Genomic DNA, 21214 nt, shown 5'->3' with positions numbered 1-21214 from the left:
ACACTTTACAAATATAGAAAGATGGGATGGAGAGGGAGCAAGATTGATTTGTGTTACTGAGCCTGCTTTATTATGCATATGAAGCTTTTGAGGTCACTGCAAATTTCCTATCAAGAGTCAGAGGTAGTTATAAATGCTGAGAAAAGATATTTTCTAATGGTTAAAAATTGATTTTGAAGTTAAGGTGTTTTGGGACATTTTGAAATCTCCTTCTGATTAGAAGTAAAAAATGTTCTCAGTATATAATATTCAAAAATAAAAATTAAACTGGTAGAAGCGAATTTAAAATCATGCAGGGTGTAATGAGGCTAAGATTTTTGTATATTCCAAAAGCAATTACATTCTGTCCTGATAGGAATTATATGTCACAAGACATAAGTAAAGGAAATGGCTTCTTTTTTTTTTTTTTAATTGACATATATTTATGTTAATGTTATCACCAGCAGAGCAGATAAAAGTACTGTATGTCTTTTTGAATTTTACCACTTCTTAAGTTAAGAATCTGGCGTACAACTCTCTTTTATCATTGCAAGTCAACATTTAGTGCTAGTTTTTTAGGAAATTTACATCCTTTAGATAATAGAAGTTGATGCTTTCTGGATCTCCAAGAAACTGAACAGCATGCTTTGCTGTAACTTTACAAGTACTTTAAAAGACCATTTGTGATCATGTTTTGAACCATGGGTAGAGAAGATTGTAGTTTTTCCCTGCTACAAGCTGCTTCTCATTAACTTTCATTTATACAGAAAATAATTTCTGGAAAGGTAAGTTCTTCTTATGTCTGTAAAATAAAAAGATCTTCAAAGTACTGTAAAGGAAGTTGTATGTAGAAGATATCTGGTAACATAATCATACTCAGTTATGATGTCCATGTGTAATAAAAAGAAAACTGTTAAGTGTATACCTATTTTTTTCCCTTTTTCCTTCTTTAAAAAAGGTTTACTTATACAGACTATCTGCCCGTTGCAGCACTTTTTTTCACAAAAAATCAAAGAAAAGTGGTATTTAGAATTCATCTTAAGACTGCATTAGTTATTGTCATAGCTGCATTTATATAATATAGTTCATTGTCTGAAAATTGGAAAATGGTATCTGTAACTATTGTTTCTGTCTACAGAAGCTCCTAAAAGTGTTGTTATGACAGGTATTTTCCAGTGAGATAGTATTATAGATGGTAAAATCTTGCAATCAGAATTAGGACCAGTAAGAGAGACACAGCAGGAGATATTAGTGGGGTGAGTAATTTTGTACCTAGTGAAATCCACATGAAGGCTCTTGGCTTAATTTTTAAATATACTATGCAGCAAAGTTATATATAGTTGCAATCCTGCCCTGCTGTTTTGAAGAACGCAGAAGCAGATTTTGAAAAAGAACAGCATTGTTCTGTTTAAAGACATGAGAATAAAAAAGAAATCTTCAGAAGGACTTCTGGTTTGGAGGGGGTACAGGCAGAAGGAGAAGGGTTACAGTTCAAAAATGCCTGGATGATGTCGCAACATTGACAAATGCTGTGAGTATCAACGTACAGGTATTAGTTATCACATTAATAGTTCATGATAAATTTGATGTTACGCAACTTGTCCTTTATATGCTGTTATATTATTTGCTCTGTCAGCCGTATACATTTGCATCTGTTAAATACATCATGCTATTTCAAAACTGAACAAGACACTAAAAACTGGAAAAGATAGGCCAAGGTGCTTCTGAGGTGTGAATTTTTCTGCTGCTTTTTATTTATTTTCTAAGAAAATCATTATTGTAGTCCCATTTTTCTTGTCATTACATGTCTATGCATGCCATCTCATTTTACATGTCAAATTACAAATTTTACATGTCCTTATGCAAGTTTTAAGTTCTTGGATGGAACTCAGTATAATTGTTATTTCTAATTTTTTTTTAAACTCATAATCATGAAGGAGATACGAGATTAGTTTATGTAGAAAGACAGTGTAGTATATCTCATGGCACCTCTTGCAACATGCCTTAATTTGGGGTTTGATGGTCTGCATTCCAATGAAGTCTGTAATTTACTTCTCCCCACTGTTGGTTGTTAAAACCCACTACTGTTATCTAAAATAAAAAAAAAGAATCCAGTATATGCTCTAAAGAGCTTATATGGTGATTTTAGTTATTTCACAACCTCGATTTTCTTCTTTCAATGCATGTACGCACAGTATCTTGTCAATAGTTTGCGTGTTCCAGTGGAAATGTGTTAAGATGTTTGACTTTCTTTATTGGTATACCAATCTTTAACATTTTTGTGGCTATAGTGGAAGTTTTATTGGGTGGGAAGACTAAATAAGAGAAACTGGATAAGTGAATTGGGGGGGGGTGGGGGGGGGCGGAATCTGAAGTGGACATCCACTTATAGAATCATAAAATGGTTTAAGTTGGAAGGCACCTTAAAGATCATCTAATTCTGACCCCTTGCCATGGGCAGGGACACCTCCCACTAGACCAGGCTGCCCAAGGCCCCATCCAACCTGGCCTTGAACATCTCCAGGGATGGGGCATCCACAGCCTCCCTGTGCAACCTGTTCCAGTGCCTCTCTTCTCTCATGGTGAAGAATTTCCTCCTTATATTTAGTCTAAATCTTCCCGTCCCCAGTTTAAAGCCATTCCCTCTTGTCCTATCACTACATGCCTTTATAAAATATCCCTTACCAGATTTCTTGTACTGGGCCCCCTTCAGGTACTGCAAGGTCCCTGTAAAGTCTCCTTGGAACCTTCTCTTCTCCAGGCTGAACAAGCCCAACTCTCTCAGCCTGTCCCTGTATGGGAGGTGCTCCAGCCCTCTGATCATCTTCATGGCCCTCCTCTGGACCCATTCCAATAGTTCTGTATCCTTCTTATGTTGAGGATTCCAGAACTGGACACAATACTCCAGATGAGGTCTCACAAGAGTGGAATAGAGGGGCAGAATCACCTCCATCAACCTCCTGGCCATATGTATTTTGGTGCAATCCAGGATACATTTAGCCTTCTGGGCTGTGAGCGCACATTGCTGGCTCATGTCGAGCTTCTGATCAGTCAGCACACCCAAGTCCTTCTCCACAGGGCTGTTCTCAATCACATTATACGCCATCCTGTATTGAAACCGCGGATTGCCCTGACGCAGGTGTGGGACCTTGCGCTTGGCCTAGTTCAGCCTTATGAGATTCACACGAGCTCGCTTCTCCAGCTTGTCCAGGTCCCTCTGGATGACCTCCAAGAGGAAATAAAGAAGTTATCTTTGCATCTTGGAAATCTCAGAATTAAAAATAAACTAATAAAATTTTGCTTGCATGAGGGTAGGGATTTCTCAGTTTAGGACTGTGTATCACATGTAAGGTTATATGCTGTATGTGCATCTCACAGACCTCAGAAACAAAGTACTCTCTTCCTGAGAGCTGGATGAATCTAAGAAAAATCAGGAAAGGAAACATAGCTGAGACTTTCAGTGATATCATCGAGTTGTCTTGCCTTCAGCTTGCAATTCTGGTCTTCTTGTGGAGGAAAGAAGGTGCCAGAAAAAATGGAAATCTAGAAATAGAATGAAAGGCTGAAAATCCTGATTTCAAATGTATGTATAGGCAGAATAGCATATCAGAAACTTATGGGATGAGGCAGAAGCTCCTGATGTATAGAAAGTTGGGTTAAAAATGAGAGGGGAAGTATAGAAATTAGTGATTAGTATTAGATAGAGAAGTAAGTCACCACAGAAACTGATGCAAACTTGACATTTAAACATTTTCATCTGTCAAAGAGATAGAATGTGATATGGTAATATTTCTAACGATAATAAGATATTTCTGTTAGTGAAGCTGAAAATTCTTTGTTAAGAGCTATAGAAGGCTCTTGCAGTTGTAAGTGACTGCAAAATAAAATAGCAGAAGAACAACTCTGAACTATACATGCAGTGATGAGATCTATGTATTGCTATTTAGGAAGTATGGAAGCACATCCATAGGTCAGCATACTGCAGTAAAATGTCTGCCTAAAACCTTGGGCTTAAACTTAGTGCATGATTAACATTTGCTTTTCAGTATTTCAACTTAAATATTAGGGAGTGCCTATTTAAATAGTAATGCTAAAGGAACTTGGTGGCTCAATTTGTGTACAGTGACAATAACGTTTTTCATTTTCAGGTCACAAATTCATATCTGTGGTTCAAAACCAGTCTGACAGGGTGTTTGGTTGCATATCTGAAATAAGTATTTCGGCTTCTTGAGCCACTGCTGCTGTTGACCTGTATTTTGGCAGCCTTCCAGAAGCAGAAAGGCTTGCAGGAACAAACCAAGTTAAATACTATTGTACCCTCTTTCCCAAGTTCAGAGTAAAGTGCTGTTGATGCTGCACTGTTTCCGTCAATATTTTGCATTTTTTTTGTGTAAGTAGAAAAACTACATACTTCAGTTTTCTGTACGGCTGTTTTCACGAGGATACCATTTTCTTTCAGTAAAATATAATGTGAAAGATACAAATGGTTGTTTCATGAAGAGTGTTAAGTGTGATCAGTATTAAAGTCAAGTAGCAGTACAACTGTCTTTCTGCTTATTCCTGAAAGATCTAATGATCTAAAAGTAGAATTACAGGACATGGCGTAATTTCTTGTAACTAGCTTTATTTCTTTTAGCTTTACATAGAAGAATATTTGCTTGTGGTCTTCCAGTGGGTCTGGGGGTTTGTGCTTGTTTATTTTTGGCTTTTTTTTTTTGGGCACCAATATTTGTAACATCATCTTACAACTTGTGATGCAGAGTTCAGTTGTGCAATGCCAAATCTGCCATACTAACCTAAATTCATTTGCGTTTTAACAAGTTCTTCAGAAAATACATCTGTGTGTTCTTTCACATATCATCAATCAATATTGAATGTTGATTCTGATAAAGCCATTTTTATAGGCTGTGTACTATTAGCTCTCATTTAATTGTATGAGGAGTTACATTAAAACTGTTCTTTATAAAGGAACGGTTGTTTTCCATTTCAGCAGCACTTTTTTGCACGATGGGAGACAAATAAGGGATACACTGCCTTTAAAGAAAGCCATTGTTAAATAAATTTTCCAGTGGCAGAAGTAAGAATACATATATTTCTTTAATGCTTGATGTGTATAACTGTGCCATCTATCCCATAATGTTCAAGGAGTAAAAATTAGGAGATTTTATACAATGAGTCATTGTTAATTTAGATTAAGGTTTGATGTCTGTATAAAATGCAGTTGTTTCTTAATAGTTTCATGCATGGGCAGGACCATAAGCAAACTAGCCAACACATTGTTCAATGAGAGTTATTTAAGCATGTTGAGATGAATGTAGGTAGCATGGAACAATGGAATGGAATTTTTATTAATGAATTCATGTCCACTGAAATAATGATTTTCAAAATAGTATGGACTTAATTCCCTACATTTCTTGATTAGAGGAAGTTGAAGTACTGCTGTTACTTTGTAGACTTGGAAATCTAAGGAGTACATGAAGGGAGGAAAAAAGACTTTTGGCTCTGTTCTCTGCAGTGGTGCCAATAACTGATCACATATTTGATCATATATCTTATGCTGCTCATGTGAATTTTTACCTTTTGAAGCATGACTTTCCCATTTTCCTAAAAGATTGATGTTGCACTAATATATTAGCAAAACTAATACTAGTCAGTGATTAATTGCAAACTATTCTCACAAGCATAACATAATGGATAATAAATCATAGATTGGTAAACAAATGCCAAGTTTCCATTACAGACTGTAAAACCTTTTTGCTTTACTGCCAGTCTTTTAAGAATGGTTCTGTAAGCAAAAAGCTAAAAATTGGCCTAATATTATTTGAGTTTATTTGATTTAAGGTAACCATTCTATACTTGAAAAGTTGTGCTATAGTGGGTACATGAGGGAATTATACAAGCGTGTTGTGTTCAAAGGAAAAACATGAGTGTTTTTTGAATTCCAATAGACAGCATTAGGCAAATTGAGAGTAAAATTACTTCAGATATGTGTTAGGTCTCAAGAATCTTTACAAAGTTTCAAATGTTAATCTGAGTTGTTTGGTTGGCTGCATACATTTCAGTTCAAACTGAAGCATTCTCAGATCTGGGGGAAATTATCACCTGCATTCAAGTTTCTAATTACTCCTAATGCATTACACTAGTCATTACGATGTCAGCAATGTTATGGTGAAATAATATTACTTACTTTTAAATAAGCTTTGAACAAGAGTAATCTGGACTGGCAGCTGTGGGGTCAGATTTGAGTTGAGAAAACATTTCATCCAAAGCCTTGCTACATCTTGAAAATAATGACTAACATTTCTAGATGGAAGGAATCCTATAGCACCTCCAGCACTATGGTTATCGCTCTGATTTTTGGGAATGCATCATTTAATATGGGGTCATCATTTCTATTAATGCAGATACTATTAATTCTCTATAGAGAGGCTTGTAGTTCAGGGTTGGAAGCTTCGTTCATTTCACTATAACGTTGCCAAATCCTAAAGGGTTCTTGTCTTTTTTCATTTCAGTAATGACTAAAAATTAACTTTAAAATGTCAGCTAATCAGTCAAGTTCTATTTCTTGTGTGGATTCAGAATGTCATCCTGAAAAGATGCTTTTTTGCACTGTATTTTGTTAGACAATAAGAATCAACTGAGTAGGCAAATGATACTGAATACAGTTTTTCCTTCATATGAAACAACTGAAAATTATATCAAAACTTTTAAGGCCAAAGTATTGTGTTTCATATTTCTGTTGCTCAGTCTTTAGGCCCTTGGCCCACTGATTTCTTCCTAGTGTTGTGAACAGATAAGAGATTTGGAAACCTTCATTTCATTATGTTGATCTTAAACCTACATTGGAAGAGATAAGTTTTTTGTTAATGTTTCATATGAAACAGTATTTAATGCTCCAAGAAAAAAAACATTTACCATAATCTCATATTTTTGACATTATGTGTTCATGACTGCCATCTAATACATTTTGTAGAGAAATCATTAGAACCTTTTTTCGTTTAGCTCCTATTACATATAGCCTGGGAGAAATCTCAAAGACACAAGTATTTTGTTTTCAAGTGCCCTTAACACCTGTAACAAACAGTAGTGACTTTGTGTTGCTAATACTGTGCACATTAATAATAATTTATTACTGTAATAGTTATGGATAAAACTTTTATATTTATATGTGAGTTATTTATATGTGAGCAGTGTGCCCAGGTGGCCAAGAAGGCCAGTGGCATCTTGGCTTGTATCAGAAACGGCGTGACCAGCAGGTCCAGGGAGGTTATCCTCCCTCTGTACTCGGCACTGGTGAGACCGCTCCTCGAATCCTGTGTTCAGTTCTGGGCCCCTCACCATAAGAAGGATGTTGAGGCTCTGGAGCGAGTCCAGAGAAGAGCAACAAAGCTGGTGAAGGGGCTGGAGAACAGGCCTTATGAGGAGCGGCTGAGAGAGCTGGGGTTGTTTAGCCTGGAGAAGAGGAGGCTGAGGGGTGACCTCATTGCTCTCTACAACTACCTGAAAGGACGTTGTAGAGAGGAGGGTGCTGGCCTCTTCTCCCAAGTGACAGGGGACAGGACAAGAGGGAATGGCCTCAAGCTCTGCCAGGGGAGGTTTAGGCTGGACGTTAGGAAAAAATTCTTCACAGAAAGGGTCATTGGGCACTGGAACAGGCTGCCCAGGGAGGTGGTTGAGTCACCTTCCCTGGAAGTGTTTAAGGCACTGGTGGACGAGGTGCTAAGAGGAATGGTTTAGTGTTTGATAGGAATGGTTGGACTCGATCCGGTGGGTCTCTTCCAACCTGGTTATTCTGTGATTCTGTGATTTTTCTTTCTAATTGATTCTTACATTACATTTTCCCTGTATATTCTTTGGAAAAAACAAAGTTCTGTCTTCAGATGGGCATACATTCTGCGACTGAAGACCAAAAAACCAGTCTTTTCCATTGCTGCAGAGTTACATTTCTGTTTTTTCCCTTTTATGTTTGTAGACCATACGACATAGAATGTGTCCCTGTTTCTCTCGGTTTCTTTCAGATGCACTGTTAAGGTCAAGTTTGACAGGATTGGGAACTCAAATTATTAACCATAGCTTAAAGAGACAGTAAATGTCTTGTCTTAACTGGGAGGCCTTCTCCACTACATGCCTAGTCAGCCAACTCGGAATACTCCAAGTTCCGTTCTCAGGACCTGCTGAAAACTTTTAGGTGTCCTAAAATATTGCTTTGAGGTTGTCTTGGGTTTTGCATGCTTATACATGCTCAAACTTATGTCCAATGAGCATATGCGTGCCAGAGATCAATCAGTCCCTGCAGATCAGTCCCTGCAGCTGTTGAAGGGTTATTATAAAAGTAAGGTGTTTGTCTTCTGTTCCAGAAAAGACAATCTGATATTCAAAGCAAGTAGTAGGAAGTCTTTTTGAGTATATATTAATTAACATTAGACTGAAATAGAGAAGTTATTTCAGTAATCTTGATGTAAAATCTTAGTTTTAAATCAACTGTGAGTACTGTTTGCATGGATGACTAAACTTGGATAGCATGGCAAAACCCCTTTGTATCTATAAAAGTGTATTTACCTTTGCAAATACATTTTATGATATTTACTAGTAGCCAGGGAGCTGGAGCAATTCTTAGACAGATACCCCTTTCATATAGGCTGTTTAGATGAAATGAGGCATTGTTCTAAAGCATTTTGAATATATAATGATGAAAGGAAAAATAAATTACTAGTAAGCATCTTGATTCCTACTTAAGTTTGACAGTCTGCTGAAAATGCCTTCACTGACTGTTATATGAAGTCATTTTGTGCAATCACACACTTCAGCTGTAAACTTTCTAGCTGGCTTATTGGATATCTAAACAATTGAGGAAGAAAATCATCTTTACTTTTTAATGTTCTCTCAAAGTGACTTTACAATTGCCATAAAAAGCTTCTAATAAGTGATAAGTTCTTAATGTAATGAAACAGAAATATAAGTCTTTATAATGCAGCTCACCTGGGCTTCCTAGAAAGTGAATAGAGGCTGTAAAGGTGTCAGTAGATGCTACTGCTTTAGTTTTCTTAGATACATAGCTATTTCAAACACAGAAATCTGTACACTCAATTAATGCTTTCATTAGATCCAAGACGGAGAACGTTCTTTGAAATTTCATTACTTATTTGGACAGTAAGAGTTTATCTTTATGTTGTGGTTTTGATTTATGGGTAGGATTTTCAAAGAACCAAAATGACATGGGAAAATAAATACTATTAAAAGTCAGTGGAACTTGTGTTATAAAGAAATGTTGATAGTTGAGAAGCTCTGGAAGTTAGGGGTTTTGCTGGAGCAAAGACTCCCAACAAGGTTTGATTTTTTTTTTGTTGAGGGAGCCGAGAAAATAGTATCTTTGACAAGTAATTATTTTAGGCAAGTTTCTTGTGGGATCAATGTTTTTTTTAATCGTGCTTTATCTATCTGCTCCTTTTTTTTACTCCTAACATAGTACAAGTTCTGAATATTGGATGAATTTTGAACAAATTTGACTGAAAGAAATAGGTCTTGTTAAGATCTCTTAAAAATCCTCGAAATAGGTAGACTGGATATGTGTATACAGCTGCTGAAGTCAATCTTCAGGCCTACCTGCAAGTGAGAAGCAGTGACTGGTCACAGATATCACTTTCCAGAAGGCAAACAGGGTGGAGAGTGGTAAGAGATATAGGAGTATGTGAGGGTAGTTGCAAGAGTTGTGCAAGAGAGGAAAGGAAATCTTGGCATGTTTGAAAATATTTTGGTTTGTTATCTTCTGAAGCTATTGAGAATGAGTCTCTTTGCTTAAACAAATGGGACAACAATTCCTATATGGCATATAAAACCTGAGGGGGGAAGAAAAAGAATTATTTTCAGTTTCTTTAAAACTTAATTGCACCAAGTATATTCAGTACCTGCCTTCCTTAAGAGGTTTGGTTAGATAAAGGATGATTAAATTAAACCAAATTAGTAAGTGGAACACTAGTGAGAAAGTAATCAGAAATCAAGTTCAAAAACTTTGTATTAAAAATGTACAAAGCGAAATCTTAGAGAAAACATACTTTTTACGCAATACACAATATATTTTACATTGACTATTTTGAATGAAAAATAGGCTTCTCTGTCTCTTATTAATTTTGCTTTATAATTCAACTGTGACATAAAGACTTTACTAGGTGACTCTTAACACTGTGCAAATGCCTGAAAGATAGTCATAGAAGATCTTGTCTACAGGACAGAACAGATTAAAGCATACTTTTTTTTCTTCTGAGCTAGTTGACAATTCATAAATAGGATAACATACCATGACTTTGCATAGTTTCCACTTTTTATTTGGTCTGCTTTGCAAAGAAAACCATTGAAATATTATTGAAGCTGATGAATGATGAACCTGCAGTCTTTCAGTACATAATGATAGCCAACAAGACAATGAGGAGCCTTGTGAGAATTTAGTACATTCCCTCTCACCATCTCCTATGCTAATCTAACAGTATTCCTAGCACTCTGACATATCTTGTGTGACTGAATTTAGAATTGATCACTCAGCTGGGGTGAATTTTCAAATTGGCAGTAAGCCTTTTATGTTGTAGAACTTAGTTAAGTAGAACTGTGATTAGTCTATGCAAGTTGATATCAGCTTAAATAAGTCTATATTATAGAAACAGAAAAGCAATTAAGCTATTCAGTTTTCCCATGAGCTTATTCAGCTACATTTCTAGAAACAAAAACTGAAATTAAATTGAAATTCTCATTAGCAGAACAGGAATGTCCGTAGCACAATGTGCCTTGGCATGATTTTAAGGACAGCTTCTTGAAATAATAGGAGAACGAATAAAACATTCAAACAGTTTTTCAGTTAACATTGACTAATAGTATAGATTGTTAATTGAAACAAGGCTGACATTTTGTACTACAAAGTGATGAACACTCAGTGAAAATGCAGATGCAAGCCAGTGTTCACATGGCCAGAAGTAAGGTTACATAAAATCACAGAATTCCAAAGGTTATTTTGAGCCAAAACAACATTTTTAAGGCTTCAAAGAAGTTGAGGTTAAATACATGAGTAGCAAAAGTTTCTAAATGGGCTTTCTATCAGGAGGGCAAAAATTAAATTTTAAAAGGAGGCAGGTGGTAAGATTATGCCAAATCACAGAAAATTATGTATGCCAGACTTCAGGGGACAATTATTTAGGTTAACCCAAACTGAGAAATAGTACCTGGTATTCTATGAAAGTTAAACAAGAATTATAGAGGAAAATTTTGGCAACTGTAAAAGCAAAATAAATCATATTGGAAGAAGTAGCTTGAAGTATTGCTGAAATATAAATGGTGTATAACAACTCTCGAGGTATCTTCCAGTCTAAATAGTTCTATGATTCTGTGATCAAATGTCAAAGCTGGAGCTGCACTGAGCAAGGAGTTGGACCTGATTTACATGATGATAATGTGATTTGAACTGTGAACACGAGAAAAAGATAAAAGCGTTAGTATGGATTATTACCTTTTATGGCTTTTTAATTATTGGCAAAATACAGATAAGAAGTAGAAGAACTGAAGTATTTTAAAATTTAGAGAATACATAGCTCAAAACTGGAGAAATGCGTGAGTGAAAAGATTGTTCTGTACCCAGCCTCACTATCATCAGTTGAACAGCTACAATTCAGTTGAAAGCTGAAATTCGGGATTTTTTTCTTTCACAATTCTTGTGACTTTGGTATATTTTAATCTACTTTGCTGTATGCTGACAGCTTTCCTCATTATTGCTGGCCTATCTAAGTTTTTCCAAAAGCTTGAGATAGTCTGTGGAAATTTTTAGAAGTACGCTGTTATACTTTGAATAGTATGGAATAATGTATTGGGTGCTTTTCAGGGTCAGAGAAACAAATAGTGGGTCAGATCACTCTGTCAGCATTATCAATAGCAACACTGTCCAAATGGCTGTCTTTATACAAAAGCAATTTTAAAAAATAAAAAAAAAAAGTTTTAAAAATTGTCAGTCATACTATACTTAATAAAATTTCATGTTTTTATATACACCTTAGCATCTCTGCCTTTTCTTCTCAAAGGAATTGCAGAGAATGTACTTCTCTAACTTAAGACTGGAGTCTCTTCTTTCTTTTCTTGGCTACTGCTTGTTTTGCTACCCTGTTCCTTCCTCCACTCTCAGCTGAGGAGGAAAGGGTTAAAAGTATGGAACCTCAAGTGTTCTTTCATACAATTCCCAAGCTAAACATTTCTTGTCCAAACTTTTGACTAACACTGCTCGTCTGCACCAAATTTAGCCCTTTGCTGGCTTCGGGCTGCTTTTCTGTATTGCAGCCTTCAGAAGATATATTGATAAAATATTATTCATCTTAGTCTAAGAAAATATAAATGCTCAGTGTTTTTACTAAATTTAATAACTTTTAGTAAATCTTTTCCTGTGAGGTATAATAGATGATAAAAATATTAATTGGCTTCTTCAATTCAAAAGGATCATTCATAACTGCAGTACATATTCGATGGGAAGTTCTTCTAAAATATCGTTTTACAGTAGAGTTACACAGCACAGAGATGAAATATCAACATATAAATACAGGTATTAAGAATTGAAAATATACTTGATCATAACAAACATTACTTATTCAAACAACCGTGTCTTTGACAGTTACTGATGTATTTCGACTAGTTTTGGTAGACTGTTATTAGTGTAGCATCCTGGCAACGTATAACTTAATCCTGCAGTTGTCATATTTCTAGGATTTTGTCACAAATATACTGTAATTATTTTTAGTGCATGCAGATTTGTTCTAACTTTAGGAATTTTTTACTATTCTTAAAATAAGACTTATTATCCTTGCACTGAATGATTTTTTTCAGCCATTAAGTTTATTTAGTTGTCAACAGTTACAGGAGTTTGATTTACTTATAACAATTTTCTTTCCTGGCTGGTAAGTACCACTGAACACTGCAGACAATGAAAATAATGAAAATATGGTATAAATTTTGTGGCTGTCCTATGCAGAGAAGAGTTGGGTTTGATGATCCTTGCGGATCTCTTCCAACTCAGCTCATTCTATGATTCTGTAATATTCATTTGGAGGAAATAAGCACACTAGAAATCATACCTAAAGTGTTTAATGTTTCAAAAATGTAATGCTTTATATTATGCTGTCAGGTATTATAATTTCAGTATATGAAAATAGCTTTGAATTATCAATTATGTAGACACCTACATTCATGTAATTTGTAAAAAAGCTTAAATAATGTTTACTGGCTATTGAGCCTTGAATGAAGGTCTTATCTAAAACATCTGTATATGCCACCTTATTTAGTATTTAGAAGTCAACAAATTATTACTTGCATAGATCACGTTTGTATAGTGTTTGGCTGATTTCGGTGATCTATTTAATTAATTCCTTAGCTTCATAGTTTAAGTTCTTCAAGACAGGAACTCTCTCTTTCTGTCCTTTCTCTCCTTCTGTTAGTAGAGTAGCTAATTCAGTGCTTCTAATGATGTCTGAAATGCTGAAATTTACTGCAATAAAATGTATTCAAGAGAACATTAGGGTTGCAGAGTTATTTTGTTAAAATTTTTTTATGCCTCAAAATATTTCTTCATTTAGGTTTTAAACAAGTAACTGAATTTAAGCATTTTAGATAATCAGTCTTTCTAAGTAAGCCTTACCACACAGTAATGATGTAGTTGTATATAATAAAGTATGAGTATATAAATAGGAACACTTTATAACTTATTAACTACCAGGTGCTAAGAGTTCAAAGACCTTCCACTTTATTCTACTGGAGTGGATTTTTAGATACAGTTTAAACATAAATCTAGTGTAAAATTGTGAGTTTTGTTAATTTTTTTTTTAATATTGTTTTGAAAAAATAAAGCAATAGTTAGGTTGTCTTTTTGGCAGTTTAGATGATGTGTTTGGGATATTACTTGCCAATGTTAAAGCTCATTAATAAATTAAACTACTTGACTCATCCTATTACATATTTTAAAACAGGTGAGGCTAATGATAAGAATGTCCAGGTGGTGGAACTTCCCATTGTTGACAGTTTACACCCACGGCCACCTTATTTACCACTGGCTATCCCCGAAGACCTGGCTGATAGGCTAATTCGTGTACATGGGGATCCTGCAGTGTGGTGGGTCTCACAGTTTGTGAAGTACTTGATTCGCCCGCAGCCTTGGTTAGAAAAAGAAATAGAGGAAGCCACAAAGAAACTTGGTTTCAAACATCCAGTGATTGGGTGAGTATTCAGTTTTCTTTTTAAATGTCTGTGCTGTAATATGTGTATGCTGAGATTCCTGTTAAGGATAAGTTGTATTATGGTGGTTATCTAAGAGCCTCAAGCATTTTGTGGGGAGAGAGCGTGCTTTCTAGATGAAGCTATTCTTTTTTGACTGTTTATAACATAAGTTGATTATAAATACTTCCTCACCATACTTGCCTACCTGTAGTTGGACAGTTATATAAAAGGCAGCTTAATAGAAGGATTTTTTTGTAAATCCTTCCATAACCAGCAATGTAATACAGAATTTCATCCATGCAATTGCCTGGGTCTTCTTTTGAAGTGCCTGTATGTAGTCTTTATGTTTGAGGAAAAAAGGCTAAGCCTACATTGTATGTGCCTCAATTCACAACTGATTTTATTGTTGGTTGCACCTGAACATGGTATGCACCTTTCCCTTCCCTGATGATGTCTTCATTAGTTTTTTATCAGTAACTGAATTGGAAAGGTCCGTATGGAGAGATATGCTCATAAGCACCTATGGGCAAAAAAGAGCAGCTCATGGAAGGAAGGTTTTACTGTCATGTAGCTTGAAAAATTTTGCTGTGTCTGCATTGTAGTCTGCGAATGTTGTTTTCTTTGCCAGAATTTTTGTTCAATCTTTAATCTTTCTTTTTGTAGGAGTACACAATAAGTCTGTCCAAATATTAATTAGTTTCTGACCATTGAGTTGGTAGGTCACTTCAATGCTGGCTTATCTGAAGCTTGTTGGATTTCAAGTAGGTGGAGAAGATGCATTTTGAACTACCTTCGTTCAAACTCTGCATTGCAGTTGGTGTCCCAGTGTATCCATGATGCAAATATTCCAATTTTGCCTTTGGACTGTATTCATTGAGCATTATCTAGCTACACCAGACAACTTAACCTTCTGCACAAAAGGAGCACCTCGTATGCTGTAATTAAATATTCTTCATTCTTTTCTTTCAGTTACCGTTTGCTTTACTTGCAATATTATTATATTGCTTTTAAGTACAAACTGTCAGCTAATTTTGTGTTGTCAGTGCGTCTTGATGGATATCAATGACTTTTAATCCTTCCTTGTTTTATGTAGAGTTTCAATTTAATATACATTCTAAAACCACAGGCATGAAAATTTAAGTTAAAATTTCACTTGCTAAAGTATGTATTATTTTTATAGATTGAATTCCTAGTTCCTGCCTTTTTCCAGGGTTCACGTCCGAAGGACAGATAAAGTGGGAACAGAGGCAGCATTTCATCCCATTGAAGAATATATGGTGCATGTTGAAGAGCGATTTGAACTTCTCGCTCGCAGAATGCATGTTGATAAAAAAAGAGTGTATTTGGCTACAGATGACCCCTCATTGTTGCAAGAGGCACAATCCAAGTAAGATGAGTTATGTTTATATTACAGTTTGTTCCTTCTGGTTAGTTTTACAATTTCTGACTATTGTGGACGCAAATCTTAGTTTGTTTGGGGGTTTTTTTGTTATCATTTATAGATTTAAGATTGCATTTTAGCTTCCAGTGGTTTTCATTTTTCTCTTAAGTGTTCTTCATTTTGGAAGACTTTTTTTCCCCAAGTATGTTTTCCCAAGCTTAATGGTAATAATCTAAAACAGTTACCTGTGACTGCTTAAAAACAAACTAATGTTGTAAAAGGGAGGTAAAAATATACACAATAAGTACACCAAATGTCTTACAGAACATACATATTAAAAAGAAACTACTCTGAAATAGTATAAAAACTGGTTAATATATTAAGAAGTTTCAGCTGTCCAAACAATACCTTTCTGTGAATAGTTGCCAGTGATATTTTTGTAAATTAGTTTAAAAGCTTCTTATGACTCTCTTAGAAATATTTCTGTATTTAGAGCTTGGAAGACTTTCCCCCTACACGTTGAATAATTCTAAAGTTTGTCCTTAAATATATGAGGGATTTACAATTTGCAACATTGTCTCTGTACCTCTTTTGCTTTTCGTCCTCTTCTAGCACTCCAGAACATGGGTGTAATAACCTACACTAGCAATAGACTATCCCAGCCTGTCACAGAAAATGTAACTGTTCAAAGCTGGAAATGCACTGTATGCATCCATTTACCTCTAATGTGGCCTGAATTTTCCTTTAAAAACTCATTGTTAAGCTGTATGCTTTGTAAGATGTTACTGAGATGACAAAACCTTCTGTTCAGTAAAAGAAAGCACATGCATATTGAAGAATAAACTTTCATACTTAACTGTATCTTTTTGGGGTTATAGCATTTATGATATATAAACAATTTGACAAATCCTTATTGTCATGACTGTGGAAACTTGGATAAGTATTTCAGATGCATTGAATTTAAGCATACTCCTTGCTGCGTACAAGTTCGCATGTTTTCCTTCTGAGTACTATTTCTTTATCTGTCAAGTGAGAACACCTATTTCTGTTTTCAAAGTTTTATCTCCCTTGGGTAGAAGAATATGTTTTTTGTTTTTTTTATTTAAGCTAGGAAATTAATACTTTTTAAAATTAAAGTAACTAGAAAATGGCAAACTGAACCATTTTATTCCTGCTAGCCATGCTTGGAAAAATATATAAGATATTATACTGGATTACTAATTTTCTTTGGCATATACAAGGTAAGCAAAAAATGTTATTTATAGTAGAGGAATTTTCTATAGCATTGCAATGTGTATTTCAATTGTGCCATTTCTTTTTTTTTCCTTTCATATAAATAAAGGGCTACTGTTTAAAATTATGATGTTTTGAAATAACTAAACGAACATACACAACTCCAGATGATGGCAATTTAATCCTTCCTTTTTTTGCATAGGTAGAGGCAAGAACAGTAGCAGAAACAATTATAATAACATAACATTTAAAGTGCCAATCTGAACAATGAAAAAAAGGGTGATACAACATTGAGGATATTGTATTTAATTAATTACATCATCCTAAATGACTTTAATTACTGTCTGTAACAACAGAATTAAATATTACTAGAGCAAACTTAGTTATGCATTTTTTCTTTATTTGCATTCAACTTTCAATCCTTAGCAGTGTATTCTTTAGCTTTGTCAATAATAATATGCTATCCCTAGGTAAACATGTTATCCCAAGTTTTCAATAGCAACAAAAAAATAATAGTAGAATTGTGGCTTGCTCAGTAAAACGATACTGAATTTTATTAAGCATTTGTGTTTTCTATAGGAATTCAAAGTCCGTTCCAAGTCACGTTTTTATTGAAATATGGTACGATAGAGTTCGTTAGTACAGCATCCATTCTGTATGTTTTCTTAATAAAAGCCATAGAATTTCTAAGTAGTGAAGATTTCTTTGTGTTGCCACTGAGTCTTCAGGTCATATTTTACATTGAAACATAATTTTCTAAGTTGCTTGCGCTCTGCTGTTGCTTTCAGTCAAGTAGAAGGCTTTTGAAACTTCCTGCCATTTTATAGAAAGCAGGATGCAATTTGATGTTTCAGCCTTTAAGGGCATCTGAAGGCATGTTAAGGTCAGGTTTTGGGAATACAGACCCTTTTCTTCTTCTTCTTGTGGCTCTCTACAACTACCTGAAAGGAGGTTGTAGAGAGGAGGGTACTGGCTTCTTCTCCCAAGTGACAGGGGACAGGACAAGAGGGAATGGCCTCAAGCTCTGCCAGGGGAGATTTAGGCTGGATATTAGGAAAAAATTCTTCACAAGAAGGGTCATTGGGCACTGGAACAGGCTGCCCAGGGAGGTGGTTGAGTCACCTTCCCTGGAGGTGTTTAAGGCACGGGTGGACGAGGTGCTAAGGGGCATGGTTTAGTGTTTGATAGGAATGGTTGGACTCGATGATCCGGTGGGTCTCTTCCAACCTGGTTATTCTATGATTCTAAATTAGTTTACGCTTCTCACAAAAGAAGTTCTAGTAACATTGAACTACTAAGCTTTGATAGAAACAGCTGTCACATTGTACTGTGTAGCTAACATTGTTCGTTATTGTGTGCAGCAATATTATCAAATACTAGGTATTATCTCTTTTTACATGAGAGGGATTGGCTGTCAAACAATGTTGGCATTTAAATAATGAAAATATATAGGCAACATTCACATGAATAGGCAAGTTGTTTCTATTAAGAGAAATATTTCAAGCTCTTCATAGTCATGAAATCAGAGATGTTTTGACTTAAGTTTCAGAAACTTCCCCTGCAGTCAGATGTCCACCAGCTGCAAGTACAGTAGTAAAGGCAGTGGACTGCCAGTTTGTAGAGTGCTTTGATTTAGTTTCCAAAAGAAAGTGATGTGTTTTTCAGAATTAGCTTGATACAGAACAACATGCCTGGAGTGGAGCATGGCTGAGAGTTCAGCAGCCGTAACAATTATGGGATTAAAGCATTTGACAGCTTGTGATAAGCGGAGGTCATGGTATTTGTCTTATCTAAGTGATACATTAAGGATAGTGTAAATTGATTGTTCTTCAGCTGATTTCATAGTTTTCAAGTGCAAGCTTTTCAGTTTCTAGTATATGTATTTCTCATCTATACTATTATTTACAGCATCTTCTCTCTTTAAGGTAGAGTATTCAAAATAATGCAGCTGAACATGCATGTAAATTCTTAATAAATGTATTTAATATCTTTCTGGTGTACATATGAATCCAGTTAGATCTCTTTTTCATGTATATAAGCACCAAAATTCAACAAATTACATTCTTCCTTTCAGGATGTTTACCTCTCGTGTATTTTTCTGGTTTGATTTTTTTTTGGGTTTTTTTGCGGTAATTTGCCTCCCTCATTATTTCGTTTATTTTGGCACCTATGAAAACTTTTTTCTGCCTATTTCACTGTTTATTTACTTCCACAATAGCAAGTTAATGTCTCTTCTCCCTGTGTACTATCTGCGGTTTAGCTGGTGCAACCCTCCTTGCCCACAAGTCACAGTATGTCTGAGCTATAGAATTCAGTACTGGTAAAAGGTTATTGAGTCTGATAAACAGCTCATACATTTTCCAATTATTTTTAGAACAACACCTGAAGAAACACATTTTTTTCTTACTCTGTCTGTTTATACACATGCCTACACTCTGAAAGACGAGGGAAGAAAACTTTCATTGCCTGTTCTGGGTACTTCCCCAGTCCTTACAAATTGAGAACAGGAGTCTGGGACTCATCTTGGTTTGCACCTGCTGTACAGAGTAGTGATAAAATGTAATTACATGACTAGTTGATCCATTTCTGAAACAAGCTGGAACTTGACATAGTCTCATAACTGTGCTTGGTTTATATCCTTATCTGAGGCTGGTTGGAGCGGCAAGGAAAGATTTTCATTTTCCTCTTCCCTACCTTCTTCTGATTTTTTCTTTTCCACTTTTCCTAGGGGAAAAAAAAATCCTTCCTGGCCTGCATATAGGTTTCAAGAATCTTTCAGGTAGAAGAAGGATTGGATATTATATTTAGATATGTAATGTGGGGGGAGATATACTGAATATATATAGTCTGATACAATGAAAACAGTATTATGCTGGTTTCCATTCTTTGGTTTTATCTTCACAGTCTGGTCCTTTCCTGTTATAGATAAGAGAATGTGTAGGTAATTTCTTTGGAAAGCTAGGAGGGATCATGCAAAATGCTATATTTAAGTGATTCTGTCAGTAAGAATATGACATCTTATTATTTATAATTCATTTACCACGCATTCAGAAATCCAAGTAATAGGATTGTGTCTGAGTTCTGCTTAAATAATTCCTCAAAAGCTTGTGATGTAAGTATTACATTAATTACGATATAAATACAGATGGAAAGGGAATAGAAGGAAGGAAGAGCTGACTATAGAGTTTTAGCAGTTTCATTTCCTTTATTCTTTGATGTCGCTGTAAGAATAGCATTAATAGAATCTAAAGCACCACTAGTGAATGGGAAGGAGAATTAAACCTCACCTGATGCAGGAAGTCAGTGGGCCACACATGGCTAAGCTTGAGAGGAGTGTAGGCTTGGCGTTTTACTTTATTTTACTTTATGCTCTGCTTTCAGCCTCTGTTGGAGGCTGTAATGTGGACTAGGAGATTCTTTGGTCACCTGAGTATGGCTGCTATTATACTTGTATTTTAGAATGTTTAAAAGAAAACTCTCTTCCCAAGCGTGGATGTAGTATTGTGTGTGTGAGACAACATAAAAGTGCTTGTTTGAAAACTTAAATGCTAGACTTGGATCACTGGTGTGAAGAAATGGGTTGTGAAACTGTTGGCTTCATGAATTTAGATCAACTTCAGAAAATGGAATTGAAGGCTAGATTTAAAAGCATCTCAAAGACCATTTCCAGCATAAAGAGAGGAAAGAACAAATTTTATGTGTATATAAAAGTATATGTCTATAAATGTATATACAAAGGCTTGTAGTGATAGGACTAGGGGCAATGGGTATAAACTGGGGAGGAGCAGATTTAGACTAGACGTAAGGAATAATTTCTTCACAATGAGAGTGGTGAGACACTGGCACAGGTTGCCCAGGGAAGCTGTAGATGCTCCATCTGTGGAGGTGTTCAAGGCCAGGTTGGATGGAGCCTTGGGCAGCCTGGTGTAGTGGAACCTGCCCATCACAGGGGGTTGGAACTAGATGATCTTTAAGGTCCCTTACAACCCAAACTATGACTCTGTATGTGTAAATAATTCTTCTGTGGTGTTCTTTTGGGTTTGGTTTTTTTGGGGTTTTTTGTTTTTTTATTTTTACCAGATTGACTGTAACACTTTTTCTTTTGGTATTTAGTTTAATAATTTAAGAAATGTAATCTTTTGCCAGTAAGAAATCAGACTCTTTAAGAAAGGTTATTTTGTCTCTACTCAGCATGTGGATTCTGATTTTTGAAATGTGAAGGAAGTGATTAATTTTAGCACTGTTCCTGATGCTGAAATCTTGCAAAGGGGTGTGCAAATATCTTATTTATGTTCACTCTCTCTAGAAATGACATATTCTGTTAGTTTCTTCATGTTGCTCCCCTCAGAGTTGTGTCACTGAAATAAGGCTTATGCCCATCTGTTCCTC

The 21214-nt window shown here is 35.5% G+C and overlaps 1 protein-coding gene and 1 long non-coding RNA gene across 2 annotated transcripts in view; one reads left to right on the top strand and one right to left on the bottom strand.

Moving 5' to 3' along the window:
- The window catches only part of LOC138721247 (uncharacterized), a 238913-nt gene extending 236304 nt beyond the window's left edge, over window positions 1-2609 (bottom strand). Inside the window, exon 1 of the long non-coding RNA XR_011337525.1 lies at window positions 2454-2609. This is a non-coding gene — a long non-coding RNA (uncharacterized lncRNA). The remainder of the gene's footprint in view (window positions 1-2453) is intronic.
- Window positions 1-21214, top strand: part of FUT8 (fucosyltransferase 8) — a 97701-nt gene that overhangs the window by 68553 nt on the left and 7934 nt on the right. The window contains exons 7-8 of the mRNA XM_069858072.1: window positions 13965-14211; window positions 15422-15598. Of these exons, the coding sequence (XP_069714173.1) occupies window positions 13965-14211; window positions 15422-15598 (424 nt within the window). The remainder of the gene's footprint in view (window positions 1-13964; window positions 14212-15421; window positions 15599-21214) is intronic.

The sequence above is a fragment of the Phaenicophaeus curvirostris genome, chromosome 5 (genome assembly GCF_032191515.1).
Source record: "Phaenicophaeus curvirostris isolate KB17595 chromosome 5, BPBGC_Pcur_1.0, whole genome shotgun sequence".
In the NCBI taxonomy this organism is placed as follows: Eukaryota; Metazoa; Chordata; class Aves; order Cuculiformes; family Cuculidae; genus Phaenicophaeus; species Phaenicophaeus curvirostris.
This window is presented reverse-complemented; position numbering and strand designations above follow the sequence as displayed.